The sequence below is a fragment of the Tiliqua scincoides genome, chromosome 4, assembly GCF_035046505.1.
Source record: "Tiliqua scincoides isolate rTilSci1 chromosome 4, rTilSci1.hap2, whole genome shotgun sequence".
Classification (NCBI taxonomy): Eukaryota; Metazoa; Chordata; class Lepidosauria; order Squamata; family Scincidae; genus Tiliqua; species Tiliqua scincoides.
The window spans coordinates 75,873,330-75,896,231 of record NC_089824.1 but is presented as its reverse complement, the minus strand read 5'-3'; the positions used below and the strand labels follow the sequence as shown (position 1 = coordinate 75,896,231).

The window sequence follows — 22,902 nt, the reverse complement described above, 5'->3', positions numbered from 1 at the left end:
CAGATTTTGAAATAAATACATCATGAGAAATGCATCTTTTTGCTTTTACCTATATGGATATTGGATAGCCTCTTTGACATTTTTCAATAATGTCTATTCAGGCACACACCACAGAGTAGAGAATAGAACTTACAGCCTGTACATGCACTGTATGTGCGAATGAGCACAAGATCTTCTACTGTTAACAATATGCAGTTTAAAAAAAGATGTTGGACAAAAAATGTTGGGATTTCAGAATTAGTCTGGATTTTGGATGTCCAGATAAGGGGTAATCTACTTGTACTTCTAAAATATTTTAGAACAGCAAAAAAAGAAAATCAGTACCTGGCACTATAAGTTGTACAGACCAATTTGGTTTTTATTTTTTGCTGTCTTTTATGTATGCTGAGTGTTGATGTTAAAAAGGGGGGGGAAGAGAAGACAGAATCCTCATAAATCAAAAGAAAAAATAAATTCCCAATCTTCACTTGCACCTTGTTCAATACTAATGTAAAAGATATTAGAGACAAGTCACATTCCAAGTCTTTTAATTTTCCCAGTTTCCACTGGAGGGACTATCATGGATGATGCTCTGGGCATCCAAGATTGTATCAGTGATCAATTTGCAAGGTGTAGCATTTATTATTAGCCTGAGATTACAATGAGCTGCAAATGTGATACTTGCACCCTTGCAGAAATTCAAAGTGAGGTAACCTTTCCTTGTATAACTGAGAAACTGAAAAAAAAAAAATTCCCTTAATCACAAACCCAAACTATGTAATTTTCAGCTCAAATTAAAGATTACGTTCTCCCAGAATGTAAACATGACTGATTTACTGGCTTGTGAACAAGCATAAGTAGCTGAGATTGGAGGAATAACCCAGAGAAATAGACTACACAGTTAAGCTCCACTGATTCTAAGGCTGAAATCCTACACACAGAATTAGGTTGCTTAAATCCCACTGAACTCAGTGGGATTTAAGCAGCCCAAGTGTATCCAGGACTGCAGATTTAGATATACCTTGCTTTCCCTGGACTGCACCCTGGGGCCATAATTTTCAACATCTGGAGGCTTATTTCCCACTTATAACCTACACACTATATCAAAATTACTATTCAGTTTTAAAGACAGGCTTATAGGCAATGAAATCCAAAACAGTAATAAACTCTGGATTTGGGGGGAAAAAAATATATCCAGGGATGGCCCACACCTGGCCTTGTAATGCAGCTACCAGTTTAGATGCAAACTAAAAATAAAAGTTGCTGTATTAATAGCCAAGGGAAGACCAGAAAACTGGAAAATGGACAAGGAATGATATTGTAAATATATGACACAGTAGCCTGGCACATGGTGCAGAGGACTCCAGGCAATAGTCCCAGTATTTCTGGAGCAAAAAAGACTGGGAGTCATGCAGAGGCAAAAATCTCAGCCCCAAGTGAAATGCTATGACTTGCATTGTTAAGCAGCAACCTGTGAAATGAATCAGTGTTATTCCTTAATTGGCTGGAAGGAGCTCTATTTAGTCTTTGGCAAGCAGAAGGGAAAAGTAGAGAAAGAAACTGGTCAAATTGATTTCTAAAGGAAAATCCAAAGCCACCAATGTTACTGGTAAAGCGTTTCTGTCCAGCAGACACTGGAACAAATTGCATGCAGTTTTTTTATGTACAAAACGACCCCAATACACACACACAAAACTAACAGCATCAATACAGAACTCTTACTTGCTTCCATGTGTCTTCAGAAACATCTGGAAGATAGCCCACTCGCTGTATATTGTGCCAGCACAGCTTCTTTCATTATAATATTTTGATGGAGCTGATAATGTTATTCAATGTAGCTTGCCCTACAGAACTATAATTCTCAGAATTCTTTGGAAAAATGACAAGGAAGGCTTTTAGGTCAGTAATCTACATTTATGCTCAAGGCTAACTTGGGTAGAAAAAGGATTAATAAAAACAAGCAAGGCAATATATGATTATTAAAGACAGTTTTTCCTTTGGTGACATGCACTAATTTCAATCTCTTCCAAGATCATTTTATGCCAGTTTACAACCATTAACATAACTGTGGTACGTGAAAACTGAGCAGAAATAGGGACATCTTAAACTGATATTCAAGGAAGCCATCGGCAGGACAGAAGTTGTTATTAAAGATGTCTTATTCCTTCCCCAAGATTGCCCCCCCCCCAGTTCAAGGCACACTGGTGTGTCAAGTTATTTTAAAGTTCAAAATTAAAAAAGTCACGCTATTAAAAAAACAGCAACAACAACATTTACAGCATATACACTGCAAGTTGGAATGGATTCCTCAACTTGGCTTCATCGCTTATGCATCGGATAAAACAAACACTGACAGCTTTTTTACATTTGTAAAGGCCCCCATAGCAGCTGTGGTGATCCCATAGAGCAATGATTAAGCCTGAAATCCAGCTGGGTCTGAACAGAAGCCTTCTTTTTTTCTCCACAATTCAGCAAGACTATCATTGTTAACCTAGGCATTATTGCAGAATATTCCACGTGACATCAAGAGAGAGTGCTACACCCTGTAAAATTAGCTCCCATAAGCATTTTTAATACATTTTCTTTACAGTACTGCCTGGGTTAACAAATTGCACATTTTAGGCATCAAATACAGAAAATGCGAGGCAGGACACCTCAATCAAGTGAAAAGGATTTCAAAAAGCAAAGAAACTCTGACCCCATTTCACTGACATTCTAGTTCATAAAGAGAAGCTTGTGTAGAAGGAACTTTTAATGTTACCAACACAAAAACAAAGACCAGAAAAGGGGTTGTTGCAAAAGGTCACATCTATACAACACTGATTTTCTGGAATTGTTTTGGCAAGAAAAGCCATGGAGCAGTGAGCCGCCTCCAACAAGATCAGCTCATTTTATGTATTCTGCAAGAGAAGAATTTCAGGCCCCTGTGCACAGTGGAAAGGAAAGAGCTGGCAGTTACATTGAAGGGGATCCTTTTTGCAAGGTTTAGCCATTATATTCTCTATACTCCTTTCCTTCTGCTAGTGTAGATTCTCTAAAACTAAAAGATAAACAGTACACTGTACATGCATTGTGCACAGGCACGCAGGGTGGCATGAACGAATAAGCAAATATTTTCCTTCTCATAAGAGATGGTGTAACAAGCTATTTAATGCAGAGGTGCATCTAGAAAATTGCTATGCACGTGGAAGAAAAGAACAATATTTTCCTGCTCCCCTATAGCCTCTTCTCCATTCCAAAATGCCTCCCTGCTTAACTGCATTTCCCTAAGAAGCCGCTATCAGAGTTTTGTCACACTGCACACACACCAGCAATATGTAGTTCTGCCTGTGATCCTCAAAGGAGTAAAGCTGTTGCACCCTAACCTGGTACTGTTCTCACCAATCATTTCACATGTTTCCTTGGAAGTACTTGGAGCTACAGCCAGACGTTCCAGCTTCAGCTTTAATATGAAACAACCATCAGGAAAACAGTAACCCTCCAGAGGCAGAAAGCATGTTGCTATTTTATTCCATTTGATTAACTTCCAGTCTATGGTACTTAAAGTTACCAAAAAGAAAGTTAGCAAAAAGAAAATACACGCATACACGCACGCGGGCGCACAGCCCTTCATCAAGATGGACTAAATACAGGAAACCTGAATGCACTGGTTCCTTGCATGTACATCCATACCGATGTACTGGTTGTCATGTACTGGTTCCACCCTCCCTTTGCTCCTAGAGATAAACAAGATCTTCCCTAGTATGTTCCTGGGAGTGAAGGGCAAGGAAGAACATCTGCTTCAAGTTCTAGCTGCAGCTGGGCAACCATCTCCACATCAACAGTGATACATCACCTCGATCTTGAACTCTCTGGCAACCAGAGACAAATTATAAGCAGTGATGCAAATGTTCGGCTGAGCACCTTAAGTAGAAAGAACATGGGTGATAATTTATGACTGCTATAAATATAGATCAATGTAAGTCAATCTGTGACAAGTCAAGAACCATCTGCATTGGGATGTACAACAGGTCATAAGAATAAAAGCCCAGCAAGATCATACCAAGGGTCCAATTAGTCCCATATAATACCAAAACATAATCTAAGCAGTCGTATATAGTATCTAAACAAGTGTCTCCAAAAAGCTCACAAGCCGAGTTTGGCTTGTACTCCTCTAGGGCTTTGGACTGATAGTCTGAGGGGCCTCCATTTTTATTAGCAGGATTTGAGGCATGTTTGAAACATGTACATACAGCAAAATTATGACTGAAGATTTTAATACTGGATCTATTAGGCTTCCCAAAATGGCTAATCTTTCCAAGCTTTTTCAACAAGGTTTTTCTTCTATGCAGGGGGTGGGAAAGGAGCAAAAAGCCACAAACCAGGAGGCCCGAGGTAAAAGGAAGGAAGCACAAATCCACATCTAAGGAATCTTTCCAATTGAACTGTAACTATAAAGGCACAGAGTAAACCAGGGATTGTGGTTAAGATTTTCGTTGTCTGCCAAACTCTTAAGGGAAACACAAAGAAGAGTCAGTCCTATGAAGAGAGGAAATCTAGTTAATTCTAGATACAGGAATACAGAACTGTCTCGGCTGTTCGCTAATCAAAATATTTTTGCCTCTGCAAAGAAGAATTCAGGAAAGACATGTCTTCTCCATCCCCCAGAAACATTACTAAAAATGTTGGTTTATTTTTTTAAATTTATATTCAAGAAAAGTTCACAAAACAGCTTACGTAATAAAATGAAAATGTGACATGAGAATCAGGCTACTGTTGCTTCTTTCAAATCAAATGTTGAATTGAGCTTTCCTAAATGTTGGACTAGCTCTGCATTTTTACAGAACTCCAAGTAAAAGATGAAACTCAGTCACCCTTGGGCACAAGATTTGTCCTACAGCACCCTGCTAACTAACCCTTAACTCATCTCAATAGTCTTCAAAGCATCCAGGAGACTGCAGGAAAATTTGGAGCACTGTTCCCCCTCTGGTGCATTTTTTCGCCACCCTTCTCAGTTAAGCTTTCGGCCTGCAGGTTTTAGTCGACTCCCCGTGTGAAAGTGCTATCATTTTGGATTATCAGTAATCTAACTTTTTTATATTGCTTCACTTTAATTCATTCTAAAATTTAATAAGTCTAGTACTGCAAGCAGGATATAAATATCTTCATAAATAATAAAATGAGCCACAATAAAGCTCAGTGTTGAAGGTGGCACAGGACTCTGTTGTTTTAGAAACCGATCAGGTCACCGGATGCATCCCTGTCTTTTTGCTGTTCCTTTCATTTGCAATTTTTGTCAATGTAGACAGCAAGCACTGAAGAGCAAGAGCTGACTCACTAACTGCATTTTTCAGCAGGATGCAAAATCTTAATGCGATATTTCACATATTAAAAGTGAGTCACTTCTCAAACGTGTGAAAGCGCTCCGCTATCTACAAATATAAATGAAAAAGCAAAAAAAAATCCATTCATGTGCTGCCCTGTACAGACTGCTGAAATTTGAGGCAAGGAAGTAAAACAGAAACCAAACCACACCTCTTACAAATCCTTTATTCCAGAAAAAACAAAGACGCTTGGAGCGACGCGTTAAGACAGCTGCAAAAATACTTGCTAACTTGCATTTTGCTTCTATGGTACTTTATTAAAGAGTAGGAGTTCTTCAAAAATTTAAATGCCGGAATGGTTATAAACTACTTTTATAAGAAACACATTTGCTTGTATGATGGCATACCAGTACAAATGGATAAGATCAAGAAAGGGCTGTCTGGGAGTGCCACCAGACCAGGGGAAAACCCCATGTCTAGTCAGCCCCAGACAGGGCCTGACTGCACTTTCTTCAGCACTAACATGACCAAGGACCACAAGAAGCCACTCAATGCCAGCCGCCCAAGTGGCTCAGCGCTATCTAATTAGTGCCACCATTGTCTTGGAAGGAGGGAGAGTGAAGAGAGCCTGCATTCTGGGTGGCCGGATGTAACAGCCCTGCTGCCAGCACATAATGATGCAGCACAGGTTGACCAAAGGTTGACCATCTGGCCTCCTGATGGAAGGAGAATCACCAGGTAATCCCAGGAAGCTACCCAAAAAGGAAGTAGAGGAGCACATGGGCATCTCTCCACCCCTTCATGTTCTAAAGCTGGACCCCCCCCCATGCTTGCTCTTTCCTAGGACAGCAGGCTCCTTCTGCATTTCTAAGCCATGGTCACGACCTTATTCCCCTGGCAACCGAGCTCGTGATAAGTTAGTAGTGAACAGCATAGCAGTTTTTGGACCCCGTGCAAAGAAATATTGCAGCAATATGAGAAATTAAGATGAAGCCAACACCATCATTTAAAAGAGATCAGTTGCTGCTGGCTCATTTTGTAGCACTCCACACTAGCATCACCCCTCAACAGCTTCACTTAACAGGACTCAGTCTTGCATGAAAACACCTAAATAAATTTCATTCATCTCTTTGACGAATGAAATACACTTACACCTTGCTAATTCAATACACTTACATGCAAGTAAAACTTGTTTCGCTCAAGACCCTGGTTCTGCAATTGCTTCTAAAGAGGTAGTGAAACTTTACCTTGCAAATATTTAAGGAAGCAGTTTACCTGTCACCAACACATCATTATAGGTCTTCTACTATATAGAATACCATTCATCCTCAAACACCACCACCTTCAGCTTCACAAATACCAACAGAAACTTTCAGATAAGAATTCATAAACTTGCAGTCATTCAGCCAAAAGAAAAGGACACTTGAAAGTTACAGGTCTAGCTGTTAAACCATTTAAAAACCAATCTCAGACTACACTGTTTTAATTTGAGTAGGACTCTTGCAAGCTAAAACTTGGCTTGAGCTCCATGTCGCAGACACAGAAATATGAGCAGTCCTAAATTTTCTGCATTGCTCCAGTTCAACAAAGTTAATTGCCTTGGCACGTACAAGAGACTCAAAAGTCATACTTACTGCTCTCCATAGCTGTAAGCTTTGGCTTTCAATGCCAAACACAATATATGATGTAGCTCAGGACTAAATATAAGGATCTCCTGATCATCCAGTGGCTATAGATTGCTTAAATCAAGTTCAACTTCACCTCCAAAACATGTCAACTATAGCTGTTTCTTTGAAATCTAATTAGATTTGCAAGAGACACTGGGAGATAAGGCAATTAAAATTAAGAGCATAGACATACAATCCCTAGAGTTCAGAAGCACATGATAAATGCCTTCTCAAGGTAAGAAAGAAGGAGCTGGCTACAAGGGCCTTCTCTCTTCAGGCAGTTTTGTATCACCAGGGGCAAAATGAAATTAAATGGCAGGCCTCTCACTGATTTAAAAACAACTGATCTAACAAAGTACTGTAACTCTCTCTTCCTCTCTGATACAAAGGGATGGTTTTTCACAAAAGCCTTTTGGGTAGAGAGAACCATTTACTGATTTATTTTGCTACGTAAACTGCTCTGTGAACTCCTTTTTGTTGAAAAGCTTTGTATAATGTTAGATTCTATCAAGTTTACTGTTGGGTGCCATAAAACTATCGGTTTGCTGCAAAAGATCAACATGGCTACCCCTCTGGAAGTTGTCACCATCAAGTTTTAAGAGCACAAATTGCACCTATTTATGTAAACAGTAAGGAAGGATCGAATATGTCGATTTGTTGTGTTTACCATCACTTGCCAAAAAAAACGTGCCTGGTGCAAGAACACCTATAACATTCTACGTGCATTCTACAATACATTTTACATAAACCTGCCCAGTTCAAACATGACACCCGCAGTCCAACAAACAATAATTTAATAAGAATGGGAACAAGCTGGAGAAAAGCCTCCTCTCCTCATGCTCAGCTTCACAGAAGAAGATCTGCCTTGCCAAGCCACTGTTAATTGTTATATCTGAACCAGAAAACTGTCGTTTGTGGTGCTCCCTACAAACTAGGATCAAATGATGGTGTGCAATCCTGGTTTATAGAAAGCCAGCAGACTACAGTTGCCCAGTTTTAACATCATAATAAACGGAGGTTCAACAAACCAGAGAGTCTTCTAAGAAGCCAGACACAGGAAGGGGTAGAACTCATCCCTAATCCAAAAAACCATGATTTCAGACTGGAACAGGGTAACTAAACTCAGCCACTTTATCGTAAGAAAGCAAGGAAGTGTATACAATATATGTAGCAGATCAATACACTGAAATCTGCTAAGGGAAAGCAGACTGGAAGCAGTTTATGTTAGGAGGTGGGCGAAAGGAATGCATTTCAAGAGTAAGACGTGCTTAAGTCCATTGATTTCAATGGGTTTAAACACATCCAATCTGGATTGTAGCCAACTGAAGCAGCAAAATAACCCCAAACACAGTAAAATTATGATGCATTTGCAGCAGCCTTGATGTGCTGCTATTAACTGCAAAACTCATTTTTTAAAGTGTACTGCAAATATGTGGAATGCTCAAAGCCTAGAAAACACTACATCCCTTATTGGCAGCCTCAATCAAGCTGTTATCCAAAGGCAAAAGAAAATGGTCAATATACTAGAGTAACACAAGCTTTCAAACATTCTAGCTAAGACTGTTCATAGTGAACTCTCTGTTAAGGAACCTCTGCTTGTTAATGTTGGAGGTGGAGGGGAGTGGAGAACAGAAACAGCTGAAAAACAACACCACTTGTTTTGCTTGCAGAATGTTCCAAGTTCCAACCCCTAACAATTTCTGTGTAGGGCTGGGAGAGACCCTATCTTAAAAGTTAGGGACATGCTGCCAGTTGGACCAATGGCAGCTTCACAATGATGATGATTTTTTTTTTAATCCATCCACCCATTCAGAGGGAGCTAGAAAGAGTTCTCACATGCACCCTCAATTCACATAGGCCATCTTACAACATCCATACCGGGTAAGATGGTGAAATGCCTCATCAAAGATAGGATCTCAAAACACATAGACAAACAGGCCTTGCTGAGGGAGAGTCAGCATGGCTTCTGTAAGGGTAAGTCTTGCCTCACGAACCTTATAGAATTCTTTGAAAAGGTCAACAGGCATGTGGATGCGGGAGAACCCGTGGACATCATATATCTGGACTTTCAGAAGGCATTTGACACGGTCCCTCACCAAAGACTACTGAAAAAACTCCACAGTCAGGGAATTAGAGGACAGGTCCTCTCGTGGATTGAGAACTGGTTGGAGGCCAGGAAGCAGAGAGTGGGTGTCAATGGGCAATTTTCACAATGGAGAGAGGTGAAAAGCGGTGTGCCCCAAGGATCTGTCCTGGGACCGGTGCTTTTCAACCTCTTCATAAATGACCTGGAGACAGGGTTGAGCAGTGAAGTGGCTAAGTTTGCAGACGACACCAAACTTTTCCGAGTGGTGAAGACCAGAAGTGATTGTGAGGAGCTCCAGAAGGATCTCTCCAGACTGGCAGAATGGGCAGCAAAATGGCAGATGCGCTTCAGTGTCAGTAAGTGTAAAGTCATGCACATTGGGGCAAAAAATCAAAACTTTAGATATAGGTTGATGGGTTCTGAGCTGTCTGTGACAGATCAGGAGAGAGATCTTGGGGTGGTGGTGGACAGGTCGATGAAAGTGTCGACCCAATGTGCGGCGGCAGTGAAGAAGGCCAATTCTATGGTTGGGATCATTAGGAAGGGTATTGAGAACAAAACGGTTAGTATTATAATGCCGTTGTACAAATCGATGGTAAGGCCACACCTGGAGTATTGTGTCCAGTTCTGGTCGCCGCATCTCAAAAAAGACATAGTGGAAATGGAAAAGGTGCAAAAGAGAGCAACTAAGATGATTACGGGGCTGGGGCACCTTCCTTACGAGGAAAGGCTGCGGTGTTTGGGCCTCTTCAGCCTAGAAAAGAGACGCCTGAGGGGGGACATGATTGAGACATACAAAATTATGCAGGGGGTGGACAGAGTGGATAGGGAGATGCTCTTTACACTCTCACATAATACCAGAACCAGGGGACATCCACTAAAATTGAGTGTTGGGCGGGTTAGGACAGACAAAAGAAAATATTTCTTTACTCAGCGTGTGGTCGGTCTGTGGAACTCCTTGCCACAGGATGTGGTGCTGGCGTCTAGCCTAGACGCCTTTAAAAGGGGATTGGACAAGTTTCTGGAGGAAAAATCCATTATGGGGTACAAGCCATGATGTGTATGTGCAACCTCCTAATTTTAGTAATGGGTTAAGTCAGAATGCCAGATGTAGGGGAGGGCACCAGGATGAGGTCTCTTGTTATCTGGTGTGCTCCCTGGGGCATTTGGTGGGCCGCTGTGAGATACAGGAAGCTGGACTAGATGGGCCTATGGCCTGATCCAGTGGGGCTGTTCTTATGTACAAGCCTAATGGACTTCACTACTTTATTGCAACAATTGTGAGTTTGACCTACGATACGCAACACTGACCCTGGGACTGCACATTGCAAGGGTAAGTGCAATAATGGAGACAAGCTGCGTTTCAGTGAAGTACGTTTGCCTTTACTTATTTTCTATGCAAATGTTTCACCATCCTCTTGCCTTAACCACCAATAGCAGATTAAAAAAAAAAAAAGTATTTCCACGATTCAGAAAAGTAACAGAAGCTGAGAAAAGGCGACTTTTCTGAAAGCTCCACAATGAATCAATAACTAGGATTCAAAGCAATTCCCCGGGTATGTTCTATAGGTCTACATAAGCATCTATACAGACACGTACATGTTGCTCTTGTAGGAGCTGTAAGGAGGAAAATGTCAGGACATTATTTGCTGCCTCTCTTCCGTCCAGAATTGCAAGTGAAATAACTTGTTTCTTATCTCTAGAAAAGCTGAGATAAGGGACACTAGGGGATTAAGGTCATCCTTTATATAAAAAGTGTTTCTCATCCTGGACACCGCTGCTCTTATTAGACTTGCATTATGGGAACATGAGGCATCAGCAATTCCAAAAGCATCGTTCTCTCTCCAAAGTGGTGCTGGGACTTCTCCCTGGTGTAGTATAAAAAGTGAAGGTCCTGACCTCTTGGGAAAATTAGGAATCCCAACCAAGGATGCAACCCTGGGGTCTTTGCAACCAGCCTCAGTCCTAGTACAGTACTTCCCAATAGCTAGAGCTGTATGCCACTGCAGACTGCATGAACTAGAAAGGTTTAGGCATGAACTCAAAACCACCACCAGACTTTTCCAGTAGATAACCAGTATACAGATGTTAGAGACCTTCCCTAGACATTGTTTATGAAGCCTCCTGCAGAAGTAAATAGGAAACATCACTTCATGGGACTGCAGGAGCTCATGACTGCAGGGTTCAATAAATACTGGTTTCCTGGCTATTCACAGTCAACTGAGATGAGCTCCTGGAATGGTGAGTTAGCCAATTAGTGACCAGGGGAATATGTTTGCGCTATGTTTCGGTTCACCCTGTTTATATATTGTACTCCTTTTATTCCAGTTTGCTTATTTTCTGCTTTGTTTTTTAATCTGGTGCTGAGGAAGATTACAGTAGTTGAAATGTTTCACTTAGTTTATGCAGTGATACCTCACCTTTGAGATAAAATCTTTACAAGGCAGCTTCCAATTAAGAGCAGTAAAGTCACAAACAACAACAAAATACTGCAAGAAAGCACTGGGTGTTCAAAATCTGATGAATGTCGTCATTCAGGGCGGGAACACTGGGATTACAAAACCTTGTCTGACAAACATCCAAAAAGAAATACCTGTACCAGTGCATGCTAACTGGGTTAGAATAGTGCCAGAATCCACAGGTGTATGTCCAACAACTGGGGAAATTGATACCTGTAGGATTTGTCTGAGAATGTTAACATTTACCAAAGTTTCGGAGTTTCAGACGAGTTGTCTCCAAAACTACATGGAGTCGCCAGGGATTGGCAAACCTGGGATGTTCTGCAAACAAAGCAGATGCTGGATGACCTGGATTTCAGGTTTCATTTCCTACTTACTGTGTTGCTGTAAAAGGAACGTCTCTCTTTTCTGTAGCCAAGGTAGGTATGCTTTCCTATAGGTTGTGAAATGACCCCACCTTGCTGTGTAGCTATTATAGAAGTTCCTCCCATTGATGAGCATTGAGAATTTAAACAGCCGATCTGCCCTCACCAATTACGACCAATGAAGTCCAAAATTCACCATTGCAAGACCAGTTATGTTTGCTGTGGAGGATTCTCTAATGTCTTCGGGCTCAAAAGGGGGAACAAGCCAACTGGAGGGCTGGGAAAGTAGGAAGAAAAATCTCTAGGCCTGAGAGATTCTCTCTGTCTCTCTTCTGCTACATGCTTGAGACTGGGCAGGACAGGGAGAGCCTCTCTGGCAGAGTAAAGGCTGCTGGGGAAATAGAGCAGGGACCAAAAATAAGCTAGTCACATTGTGTTAGTTTGTTCTTCTCCATCCAGAAGCTGGGAATTCTTTGTTGCCTTAGCTTACCCTAGCCCAAGTAGAGATCCAAACTCAGCCTGCATGGAGGTTTTCCTGCAGAGCCAGCCCCATTTAGAGGCTTTTTTATTGGTAAGGACTCAAGCCTGTTTTTTTTCCCCTCACCTGTTAAATAAACCTTTTTGCCTGTTCTGGAATCAGTGGACTTGTCAGAGTGTATTACTGGGAGAGTGAGAACATTCTGCAATCCTGCATAGCATTCTTGGAGAAGGGTTTGCCCAAGGAACACCTCTGAGAACCAGATCTCTTGGGCTAGGGGCAGCAGACTAGATCTACCAGGTCTGGTCACACCAAGCTACACGTTAAACCGATTGAAAGAGGAGGGGATGGGAAGGGGGTGATTGCTTGGCACTAACAATCTTGCATGACACGTTTACTCTACTTTTAGCTACTTGGCAGAAGAGCAGGACATAGATGTAAGCCACCATACCAAATGGTCAGTTACTACAGAATAAATTTTTTTTATAATATATTAAACCACGCCAGTGTAACTTTTAAAGTTTAAGCTCAACTCTGACCCTTGCCTCTCATGGAAAAGCCTACTGCACTGTGGTGAACACAGAGGTGCCTGCTTACCCACTCAAACCCCCCCCCTTTTACTTACAATACGTAAAAAAAAAAAGTTACATATGGTAAACTCCTTTGGGAATTTGCAATAGGGAGGGAGTGGTGGAACATAAATGTTTTAAATAAATATTCCAGCCCATCACGGAGACACAGTGCTGACGACAACTTATTCAAATTACTTTTATTTTTCATATTTGTATCATGCCCTTCCTCCAAGGAAATCATCCCATTTTATTCTCAACAGCCCTATGAAAGAGGGTGGAGTGCAGAGAGAGCATATGCCCAAAGGCCAACTAATAAACTCCAAACCTGTGTGGGAATTTGGATCCAGGTCTTCTTAGTCCAACTCCACTAAATTTTGTCCACTGAACAAATAAAAAGATCCTCCATCATGTCCAGCAAAAGGCTTGAACAGAAAGATCTCCTACTGATCCTGAAATCCATCAAGGCTAGAGACCCAGGGAAGTACCAGGGACATTTCTTAACTACAGCATACTTTGTGAGTTTGCCTCTTTGAAATTCAAATCCAATATTGTACAGCAATGGTATTATCAAAGAGGTACAGTACTTTGAGACAAACTTAGGAATTATGATAGGATATAGACACTATGTATGGCCCAAACTGTTGAGAGTTTTGCAGACTACAGAGCATAGCTAAAGGGTGTTCCCAGATTAGCTCTTTCAAGAGGCAAACCACTGCTTTCAGCACCAGCCACAGCTTCCAAACAGTCTCCAAAACAAAACCTAGCTCAGTCCTCAAAATTATATAATCACATTCAAAAGCCAAGACTGAACCCAATTACACAATTTATTTTCCCAGCCTATGCCATCATGATAAGAACAGGCTGAATCTCACTTAGCAGACACAGGCCAAGTGAAGATAAAAACCAGACTTTGGTCATAGTTGTTATATGGTTGATGGATCTGGGCTAATTTCAAAACACATTCCCATGCATTTATTTTGTACTTAACATGCTGCATGCAAGATGGGCTTCCTGACTTTTCCAAGAACAAGAACAATAGTGTACACTTCAATTAAAAACTGACAGATCAAGACTTTGTTCCAGCATTTAAGTGAATAAGCAGAGTTGGGGCTTTCAGGTGCTTAAGCCAAGTGTGCAACACTTGCACAGTACAATCCTAGGCTTGTCTTCCAGGAAGCAAGGTCCATTAAGTTCAACATAACTTACTGTCGGGTATGTACATGGAAAGCCACAGTCTTAGTTGTCCTGTCTAACTTCCATGAGTTCATTCCACCTACATTACATTTTCCTTTGGAGTTTACATAAGGTAGGACACGTTCAAATTATTATTTTTCTACACCTGAAGGCTGCAGTCTAGTCTGAAGGAACTGTCTTCAGGCAATCATTTTAAATTTAATATTTGCTATCCTGCCCTATCCCAACAGATCACTGTAGATTACAATGCAGCCCATTAAGCATCACAAAATTTCTAAAGCATTATAAAAACTCTATTTAACCTTAGCAAATTCATAAGTCCCAGCTACAAAGGACCTGGCTACCAGTACACATGATTTTTTTTCCCCTGCTCCATAGACTGAAGAGATGCAAAAAATACCAAATCATAAGAACCAGCTTCACCAAATGGACCATGTCAGGCCTGGATCTGGGTTCAGTTTCTGCCACAGTCGTATTTTGCCACATGGCCTTCAGCCATTGTATCCTACACTGAAAGTGTAGGAGCACCTGCAAAAGCCATTACAACAAGTGGCACCATAAAGTATTTTGCTGAGGGGCCAGGTATCCAGTCCTGAACAACAATTCCAGCATTACATATTTGCCAACACAGCAGTTCACATGTTCAGGAGATTATATACAAACCCAGCCTTTTTAGGCAGGGTGACCAGATGTCATAACTGCAAAAGAAGACAGAACCCCAAAATGTAGGACACCCAAGAAAAATGTAGGACACGGCAAAATAAAAGCTAAAAGCACTGGTGTATTGATTTCGTGTGTTAAATTTACAACTATATTACTTATTACTAAATGTAAATATTTTAAAGTAATTTATTACATTTAACTTATTGATTACACGACAGCTATGTGTTGTCTGCAGGGGCCCACTCACAGGGAGACATTTAAGGTCTTTCCCCAGACATAAGACTGAGAAAGAGGACATGTCCTAGAAAAAGAGGACATCTGGTCATCCTGTTTTTAGGTCCTCTTTAAACTCACCACTAACTATAAACCTGACATTCACAGACCTCTATCCCCAACAATCAAAGAGATAAATGATTCAGTATAGCCACTTACATATCTTTTTTGAACTATATTCCTCTTGGGTCTCTCTTTGTTCATACTGATCACACAGTATGGAATCCTTCCTTGTTGCAGTTTCTTGCAATCCAATTGTCTCTGTACACAATGCAATTCTCCTTGCAATAAATCAAAAAATGTTGAGGGGCAGGATTAAAAAAGACAAATGTAAAGCTAACCAAAAAAATCACTATAGTGAAACATTCACAGGGAAAAATTTTATGATCCAAACGCATTTATACAACACTCCTGATGTCCCATTTTTTTCTTTTCCAAGTCACTAAAGCAATCTGTCGGTCCATTACATCCAAGGAGCAGTTTGCACTTTGGAAAGGGGTTAAAAAACAGGTTTTTATTTAAAAAATGTTACATTTCTACAGTAGACAACTCCAGCAGCAGTGCAGTTTGCATACACTGCAAGCATCTCTGCAGTCCTTAGGGCAGGAGACTCCAAACCCTGACCCAGGGGCTAGATGCGGTCCATGACACACCTCTGTCCAGCCTGCAGCAAGCCTGTGGTCCCCTGCAAGCCTCTAGCCCATTCAACCAAATATAACCAGACCAGTGCTCCAGTTGCATCTGGAGGGTGTTCTGAGGGCCAGGGAGGCCATCCGCTCCTCCTCAGAATGCCTTGTGAAGGCCTAAAAATATCACTTCCTGGTTTTCCTGAAAAACCAGAAGTGACTTTTTGGGCCATCTGAAGGCCTTAGGCTTTCTAAGGCTCTCTCATGTATTTATTTAAATGTTATATTTAAAATTTATTTATTTTTCTGGCCCTCGATACCATGCCAGATATTTTGATGTGGCCCTCTGGCCTAAACGTTAGAGAGACCCCTGCCTTAGGGGGTTGGCCATGCACAGAAATGGCAGTTGTCATCCCTAGATGAAGCAGGGTCTCCAGACAGCAGCAGTGCCTGGAAGGTTTATCTGCTTCCAAGGGGCATTTGTTTCTACAGTTCCTAGGAGACTGGCCATCCACTAAAATGGAGACCTGAATAGCAGACCTTCTACATGCAAATGATGCTTGGCCTAAGATTATGCAGGCTGAGCTGGCATCTGAACTCAAGTCTCCCTAAAAGAGTTCCAATACATCACACCAGCTTTCAGATAAGTTCAGATTCAGTGAGAGGCGTTTTCTTAAACTACAGATGGAAAGCTGGTTTTTTTTTAAATTGCAGCTAAGTTTTCTTGTAATACTATATTGGGGAAAGTACCTACAAAAGTGAGGTTAGACTTTCAGGGACACTTGAATTCAGTCATTCTCAGACACTAAAGAAAAGTTTGGCTTCTAAAATGATGTTTCTTCAGTAATGTCAGTTCTCAAGTCTGAGCCAAAATGCTGCTACTTCAATATGGGGAAATGCGAGCAACATACTGTCACTAGTCTTAGGGCCCAATCCTATTCAATTTTCCAGCACTAGTGAAGCCACAATGCAGCCCTGGGGTAAGGGAACACATGTTCCCATACCTTAAGGGGGCCCCTGTGACTGCTGCCCCACTACAAGACACAGTGCATGCCCCACTGACACAGCTGCAACAGCACTGGAAAATTTGATAGGGTTGGGCCCTTAATTAGCTGCCTTTAAATCAAGAAAGAAGAAATATATGCAGGTACTGCATTTATGGTTTATTCCTTTCAACTCGAATTCCTTACACTACAAATTGAAACAAACTTTGCCATTTGTAAAACAGCAAATTTGTAAGCCAGACATTAAGGAACCATTCACACCTATCATCATAATGACATTTCCTTTTAAAATGAATGCTAATATTTAACCCCAAAATGCCTTATAGCAGAAGGCTCTGGATTACTTGTGCAACCTCTACACAACTGTGTTTCTAATTTCTGCATCAGCAGGAAACATCACAGTTTTCATTTCCCCCAATACAGGTAAGTGCACTCCATCATCCATAGCATCCTGTAACTAGTCACTGATAGCTTTCAACTTCAAAAAGAACACTTACTGTAAAAAGTATAATGAACAAGTTGGTTAAAGGAAGCAATACAGAACATCAGGTGGATCAAGCTGCAATAAAGGAACATTTCATCAGTACATTTTGCCAGGGAGTAAGTAGATAATTGCTTAGGCCCAATCCACAAACTAGTTACACAGGAATACCAAGATATTCTAGATAGCGAGGCACGAGTTCAGAAGCATGTCTTATCAGAACTGTACGTTCAGCCACAACTGTAGACAAAATGTTCTGCTCAAACTGTAATATTTCTTGGGTGTCCTTTCCTTCGCATTTTCTCATTAATGGATATACACATACATCCAACTACGCTTACTGTTGTGGGGTGAACTGTGGGTGTAATCACCCACTAAACCTGCAATCCTATAACCAGTGATTCCCAAACTTTGACTGATGGCTCCCTTGACCTACTGGGCCTTTGGCCACAGCTCCCCATTAGGGCTACAATCCTATATATTGTAATGGTGTTTTTCATGAGGATTCTATGGCTCCTCAGGCTGGTTGCTGCGGCTCCCAGGGGGAGCCACAGCTCACAGTTTGGGAACCACTGCTATACACCCTTTCCTGGGAGAAAGCCCCATTAAACACAGTGGGACTTAGATATACATAGGCTTGTGCTGTTGATCTGGCAATCATGAGGAAATTTCCCACTTTTACTTATATCAGAGAGGCCTTCAAAGCACCTACAGTCTAGTAATTTTTACTAAACATTATTTTGGGAAATGAACGGAAAGGAAATAGAAGATGTGGAGGAGTGAAGAATCCAATTTACCATGCACTGCAAACATGAGGACAGAAGATTTCAGAAAGCTGTAACTGGAACCTACCTATGATTACACTTGGGGCCAACACACAGCAGCACCAACTCTGGTTGGACGCACAAGCCCCAAAGACAATTCTTTGCTATCCTACTGCACTATTCATGGGAGGCGAACAGAAAGATCACCTTTCTGATGGTGAACATCCGTTAAGGCCATAAGGGAGGATGTAGGGCTAAAAGCTTTTCCTCAAAGGATCAGTGCATAGCAACATGTCATCAGCCTTCTTCCCTTTAAGCCATTCCTGCCTAACATGCATGTACGCAACAAATGTGTACACCTGTAGGCTGGGCAGAAATGGGTTTGAACCAGAAAGTTACACTGGTAAGGGCAGTGTCTGTTAAGAGGGATACTTAACCTAAACCAGGTCACACCTTTCCTGATGAGTAAGGCCAGGGCACAAAGGGCTGGTGAGAAGCATCAGAGTTATGCCCATACTGGCTACACCTGCTTAGCCAGCCAGAGACGCTTGATCGGTGCCAGGATCCTTACCTTGCAGCAGCAAGTCCCCCTTAACAGTCCTTTTTCCTTTCTCACACACACACAGGCACTCAAACCCCCCCTCCCACGTCTGTACAGCCCGCCTCGTGCTTGACGTCAGAGCAGTGGGAGGGGGATTTGGAACGTTGAGGAGAGGAAGATTCCAGCCAGCCCAGGCCCTTCCCTTTGTGACGTCACAAGCACAACAAGAACCTGGCCCCGACTGGGCTGACTGGCCGGGAACCCGGGGCCTGGCTGGCTGGCACGTCGCTTAACCTGTTGCTGCCACCGTGCAGAGAGGATGTATCCGAAGCAAAAGGGCCCACAGCAGCAGCCATGCTTGCTCTCTGCAATAGCAAAGCAGTCCACCTCTTTCCCCGCCACCCACCCACCCCTTGCAACCTGCCCTACCCCTTTCCAGCATGATGAGCCCAACTTGTGTGAACACAGGACCTGGTGGTCCCCCCTTCCCAAAGGGCAGGAGGGACACTACTTCCTATTTCTCTTCAAGCAAGCTGCGTGGGCAAGAGTTGCATTGTTCAATGGTGCAGAAGTGGAAGAGCAGCTGAACACAGATTGGGGCGATTTTTGTTCTGCTCTTCACGTCCCCCAACCTCCCCCCACCCAGCCACCCCCCTCTGTGCTTTGTTTCACTGCACGGGAAACATGCATATCCCCTCCTGCTTCATGGACAGAAGACTTCCTACACAACATTCCTCTTCTGAGCCAAACACTTTAAAGTAGGCTGCTTTACATTCGGAGTTTCCTCTGCAATGCGGATGTCTTTTTAACTCGTAAGTTCATTACACAGAAAGGCAGAAAGTTTCCCCATCCCCCCCACCTCAAACATATGGAGCAAAAACAGTTCAAAGAGTCCGTCAAAGTATTGTGGATTTTTAACAAAATATTTATTTTAAAAGGACAGGATCTGAAAGCTGACCCACCACTACAGGCGCCCCACAGGAACGTCCCCCACGAGACAGACAGACCGTATTTGCGTATACACAACTTTGTGGGTCACCCCACCTTCACAGCTTCCAAATGGTTTTCTTGCCAGCATCAAAGCCCCTTCTCGCTTCGTGTTTTCAGAGCGGGGGCTGGTTTAGTTTCTAAGTCACCACTACGTAGGTCTATTGGGCTAAGACGCCCCCGTGGCTGCAAACTTAAAATAGCTTCTCTCCCCCCCCCCCCCCGCACATCCCAACCAAAACGAAGCTACAGCCAGAGAAAGAGGCACGATCCCAGCCATTTCTATTCAAGTGGCAAGAGATACACAGCCCAATTCCAGGCATGTCTACTCAGAAGCAAGCCCCGCCGAGTTCAATGGAGCTTGCTCCCTGGAAAGCATGCACAGGATTGCAGCCCAAGTGGCTGGCTGGAAGAGAAATAGGTGCACAGCAGTACCCAGAACTGGTTTGGTCTTCTCGTTTCAAAAGCACGGCCTGTATGCTAAAGCTATTCCTCGATGGGGGGGGGGGATAGCAGAACCCCAAGCAGCCCACAGTCTCCCCCGCAAATGTTAAAGTCAGGCCCTGCAAATGCCTTCTTTGTAACACGATCACTCAACTGGTTCGGTGCCATTGAAAGCCAGATAAGCAAATGATCAGATATACACGAGATCTGATGGGGGGGGGGGAGATAGAAGGGAGTCGAACCAGCAGCCAGCTCGCCATAAGCAGGCATGAAGATTTCAAGTTCACATTTGCACGAAACCACCAGGCTACCTTCGCCACCAGCCCCCACCCCCCTTAAATATACGTTCTAATAATGTGGCCATTTGCAGGCGAAGTGAAACATTAGGAAACGCGCTCCAGAAAGCAGTTTGGCTGCATTATCGCAGCAGCCCCCCCGAGCTGCCTGCCTTTCATCTCCTAAAACTAGATTACGATTGTGTCATTTGAGGTCAATACATTTATTCACTTGGAGGTATAGCTGCACCAAGCTCCTTTTTCCAACCAGGCTTTGCCATTTAAAACGGCTTGGGAGATCTCACCCCCCCCCCCCATTCCAAGGGGAGGGAGAGTGGGGAAAAAAAACACCCCAACATTTTTAAGGCATTCTTTTAACACACTGTGAGCTTTAAACTTGACATTTATGCAAAATAATGGTAATAACAACAACATTAGAGATAAAGGATTTGGTGTACAACCACTTACGTATTTTTTTTGAATTATATTCCTCTTGGGTCTTTCTTTGCTCATTCTGATATCCAGATTCTGATTGCAAATGGGGACAACTGCTTCATGAATTAAAAGCCGCAACCAATTGGGGAAGAAGAAGAAAAAGAAAATCCTTTTTGTGTGTGTGTGTTTCTTTTTTGTTGTTGTGGTTTCTTGTAATCCGATTTTCTTCGCACACAATGCAAAATTCTCCTTGCAATAAATCCAAAATATTTGGGAGGTGGTGGTGGGGGTCAAAAAAGGGGGGGAAGCGAATGCAAAGCAAACAAAAAAATCACTTTAGAGAAACACTCATAATGGAAACTGAACGCCCTTAAACACACATACACACAAAACGACGCCCTTGATGTCCCCTTTTTTTTGCCAAGCCACCAAAAAGCGATCTGCAGGCCCTTAGTGTCCGAGGTGTAGTTTACATCTTGGAGGAGAAGGGAACAAAAAAGAATTCATAAGGGGGGAGATGGATTTTCAAAGGGAAAAAGGTTCGAAGTCACGTTTCTCCAGCTGCAGCCCAGACAACTCCAGCCAGCCAGCCAGCCAGCAAGCAGTGAAGGCTGCAGGCACTGTGGGAGTCTCTCTGCTTCTCCAGTTCTGCCCCCTCCCCAACCAATGAGAGGAGCAGCTCCTCCAGCAGCAACTTTAAATGGCCTGATTCTCTTTAATGTTATATTATGTATACATATAGAGATATATATATAGATAGAGGGGGCGGGGAGAGAAGGGAGGGCAGAAAGGGCTTAGGGCTGAGCCTAGTGCTCAACGTGGTGCCAGCCAGCCGCAGGAAGCCCGCTCCGGCTCCATCCACGCTGCAAGCGCCTGCCTTCGGGTGCGCTGTCCTCGCCTGGAGGCTTCTCCTACCGCAGGCGCAGCTGCTGCCGCCCCAGCGCGGAGTCCCGGGGAAGAACCGGAGGACGATCCCTGCAGCCCGCGACGCCGCCAGCGCCGTCTCCTCCCCGCGCCTGCAAAGCTCTTTAATTGTCCTCCTCCTCCTCCTCCTCCCGGCCCTCCCCCCTCGCCTGGCGAGCCCAGCGCAGCCCGGTCCTGCTGCTACATCTCCCCGCTGCACAAGGGCCGGCCAGCCCCCCGGACGCGCGCCGCAGCAGCAGGAGTTGAAGGAAGAAGCAGGCTCCGCGCGGTGCTCGTACTGCTGCTGCTACCGCCGCCTTCAGAATCGCCCTCGGTCTCTGCAAAAGTTGTAGTTTTCCCCACCACAAAATGGCTACAAGAATGAAAGGAGAAACTACATATCCCAGGCGGCGCGGCGCGCGCAGCTGCGGCAGCGGCTCTGTGATTGGGTGCCGGGAGAGGGATTGTCCTCGAGGCACCTTTCTTTCACCTCTGGCCCCGCCCCCTTTTTGGGTGCCCGTCCCGGGGGCGCAGGCACGAGCGTGCTGCGTGCGGGGGGGGGGGGCGCTGCTGCTGCTGCTATTATTATTATCTTTCCTATTTCTTTCCTCTGATTGCATTTTGGAAAGGAAGCCCTTTGGGGTGGAAAGTGTGGGGTTCTGAGGCTGCAATCCTGTGCACACTTTCCTGGGAGTAAGCCCCATGGACTTACCTCTGAGTAGGCATGCATAGGATTGGACTCTTAGGCTGCAATCCTAATCACACTTTTCTGGGGGTCAAACCAATTGACTGTAATGGGACTTACATCTGAGTAGACATGCAAAGGACTGGGAGGCTGCAATCCTATGCACACTTCCCTGGGAGTACAGGACATGATGGGACTAACTTCTTTATAGACGTGCTTAGGATTGGGAGAAAGGCGTAAGTAAGTAAGAGTCCAATCCTATCCAACTTTCCAGCAGTAGTGCAGCCGCAATGCAGCCTTGAGGCAAGGGAACAATGTTTCCATACCTTGAAGAGACTTCTGTGACTGCCTCACCAACATACAATGCATGGCTATGATGGCATGGCTGCATCAGCACTGAAAGATTGGATAGGATTGGGCCCTAAGTAAGCAAACAAAGTGGCAAATTCAGAGATGAATTTGTTGAAGGGTGATGTAATATTTTGAAGGATACTTGATTGGATGACTGTGGGACGGCCAGGGTTGGGGTGGATGTGGAGAAAGCCATTATTTGTGGCTGTGAATGATGAGGAAGAAATCAAGGGCAAAAAATAGACTCAATGCAAACGTAAGAGATACCTAATATTTGTTTGGAGAGGACAGCACGCCAAAGGACTACGCTTCTCAACAGAGAAGCCGGTTTTAATAAGTTCTTACTAAGACTTGGAATGGCTCATGG

General features: G+C 43.3%; 1 protein-coding gene across 1 annotated transcript in view; it reads right to left on the bottom strand.

Annotated features, from left to right (window-relative positions):
- JARID2 (jumonji and AT-rich interaction domain containing 2) overlaps positions 1-21,623 on the bottom strand; it is a 217,727-nt gene extending 196,104 nt beyond the window's left edge. Inside the window, exon 1 of the mRNA XM_066624063.1 lies at positions 20,630-21,623. Coding sequence (XP_066480160.1) covers positions 20,630-20,674 — 45 coding nt within the window. The 5' untranslated portion in view covers positions 20,675-21,623. The remainder of the gene's footprint in view (positions 1-20,629) is intronic.
- Between the last annotated feature and the right edge of the window lie 1,279 nt (positions 21,624-22,902).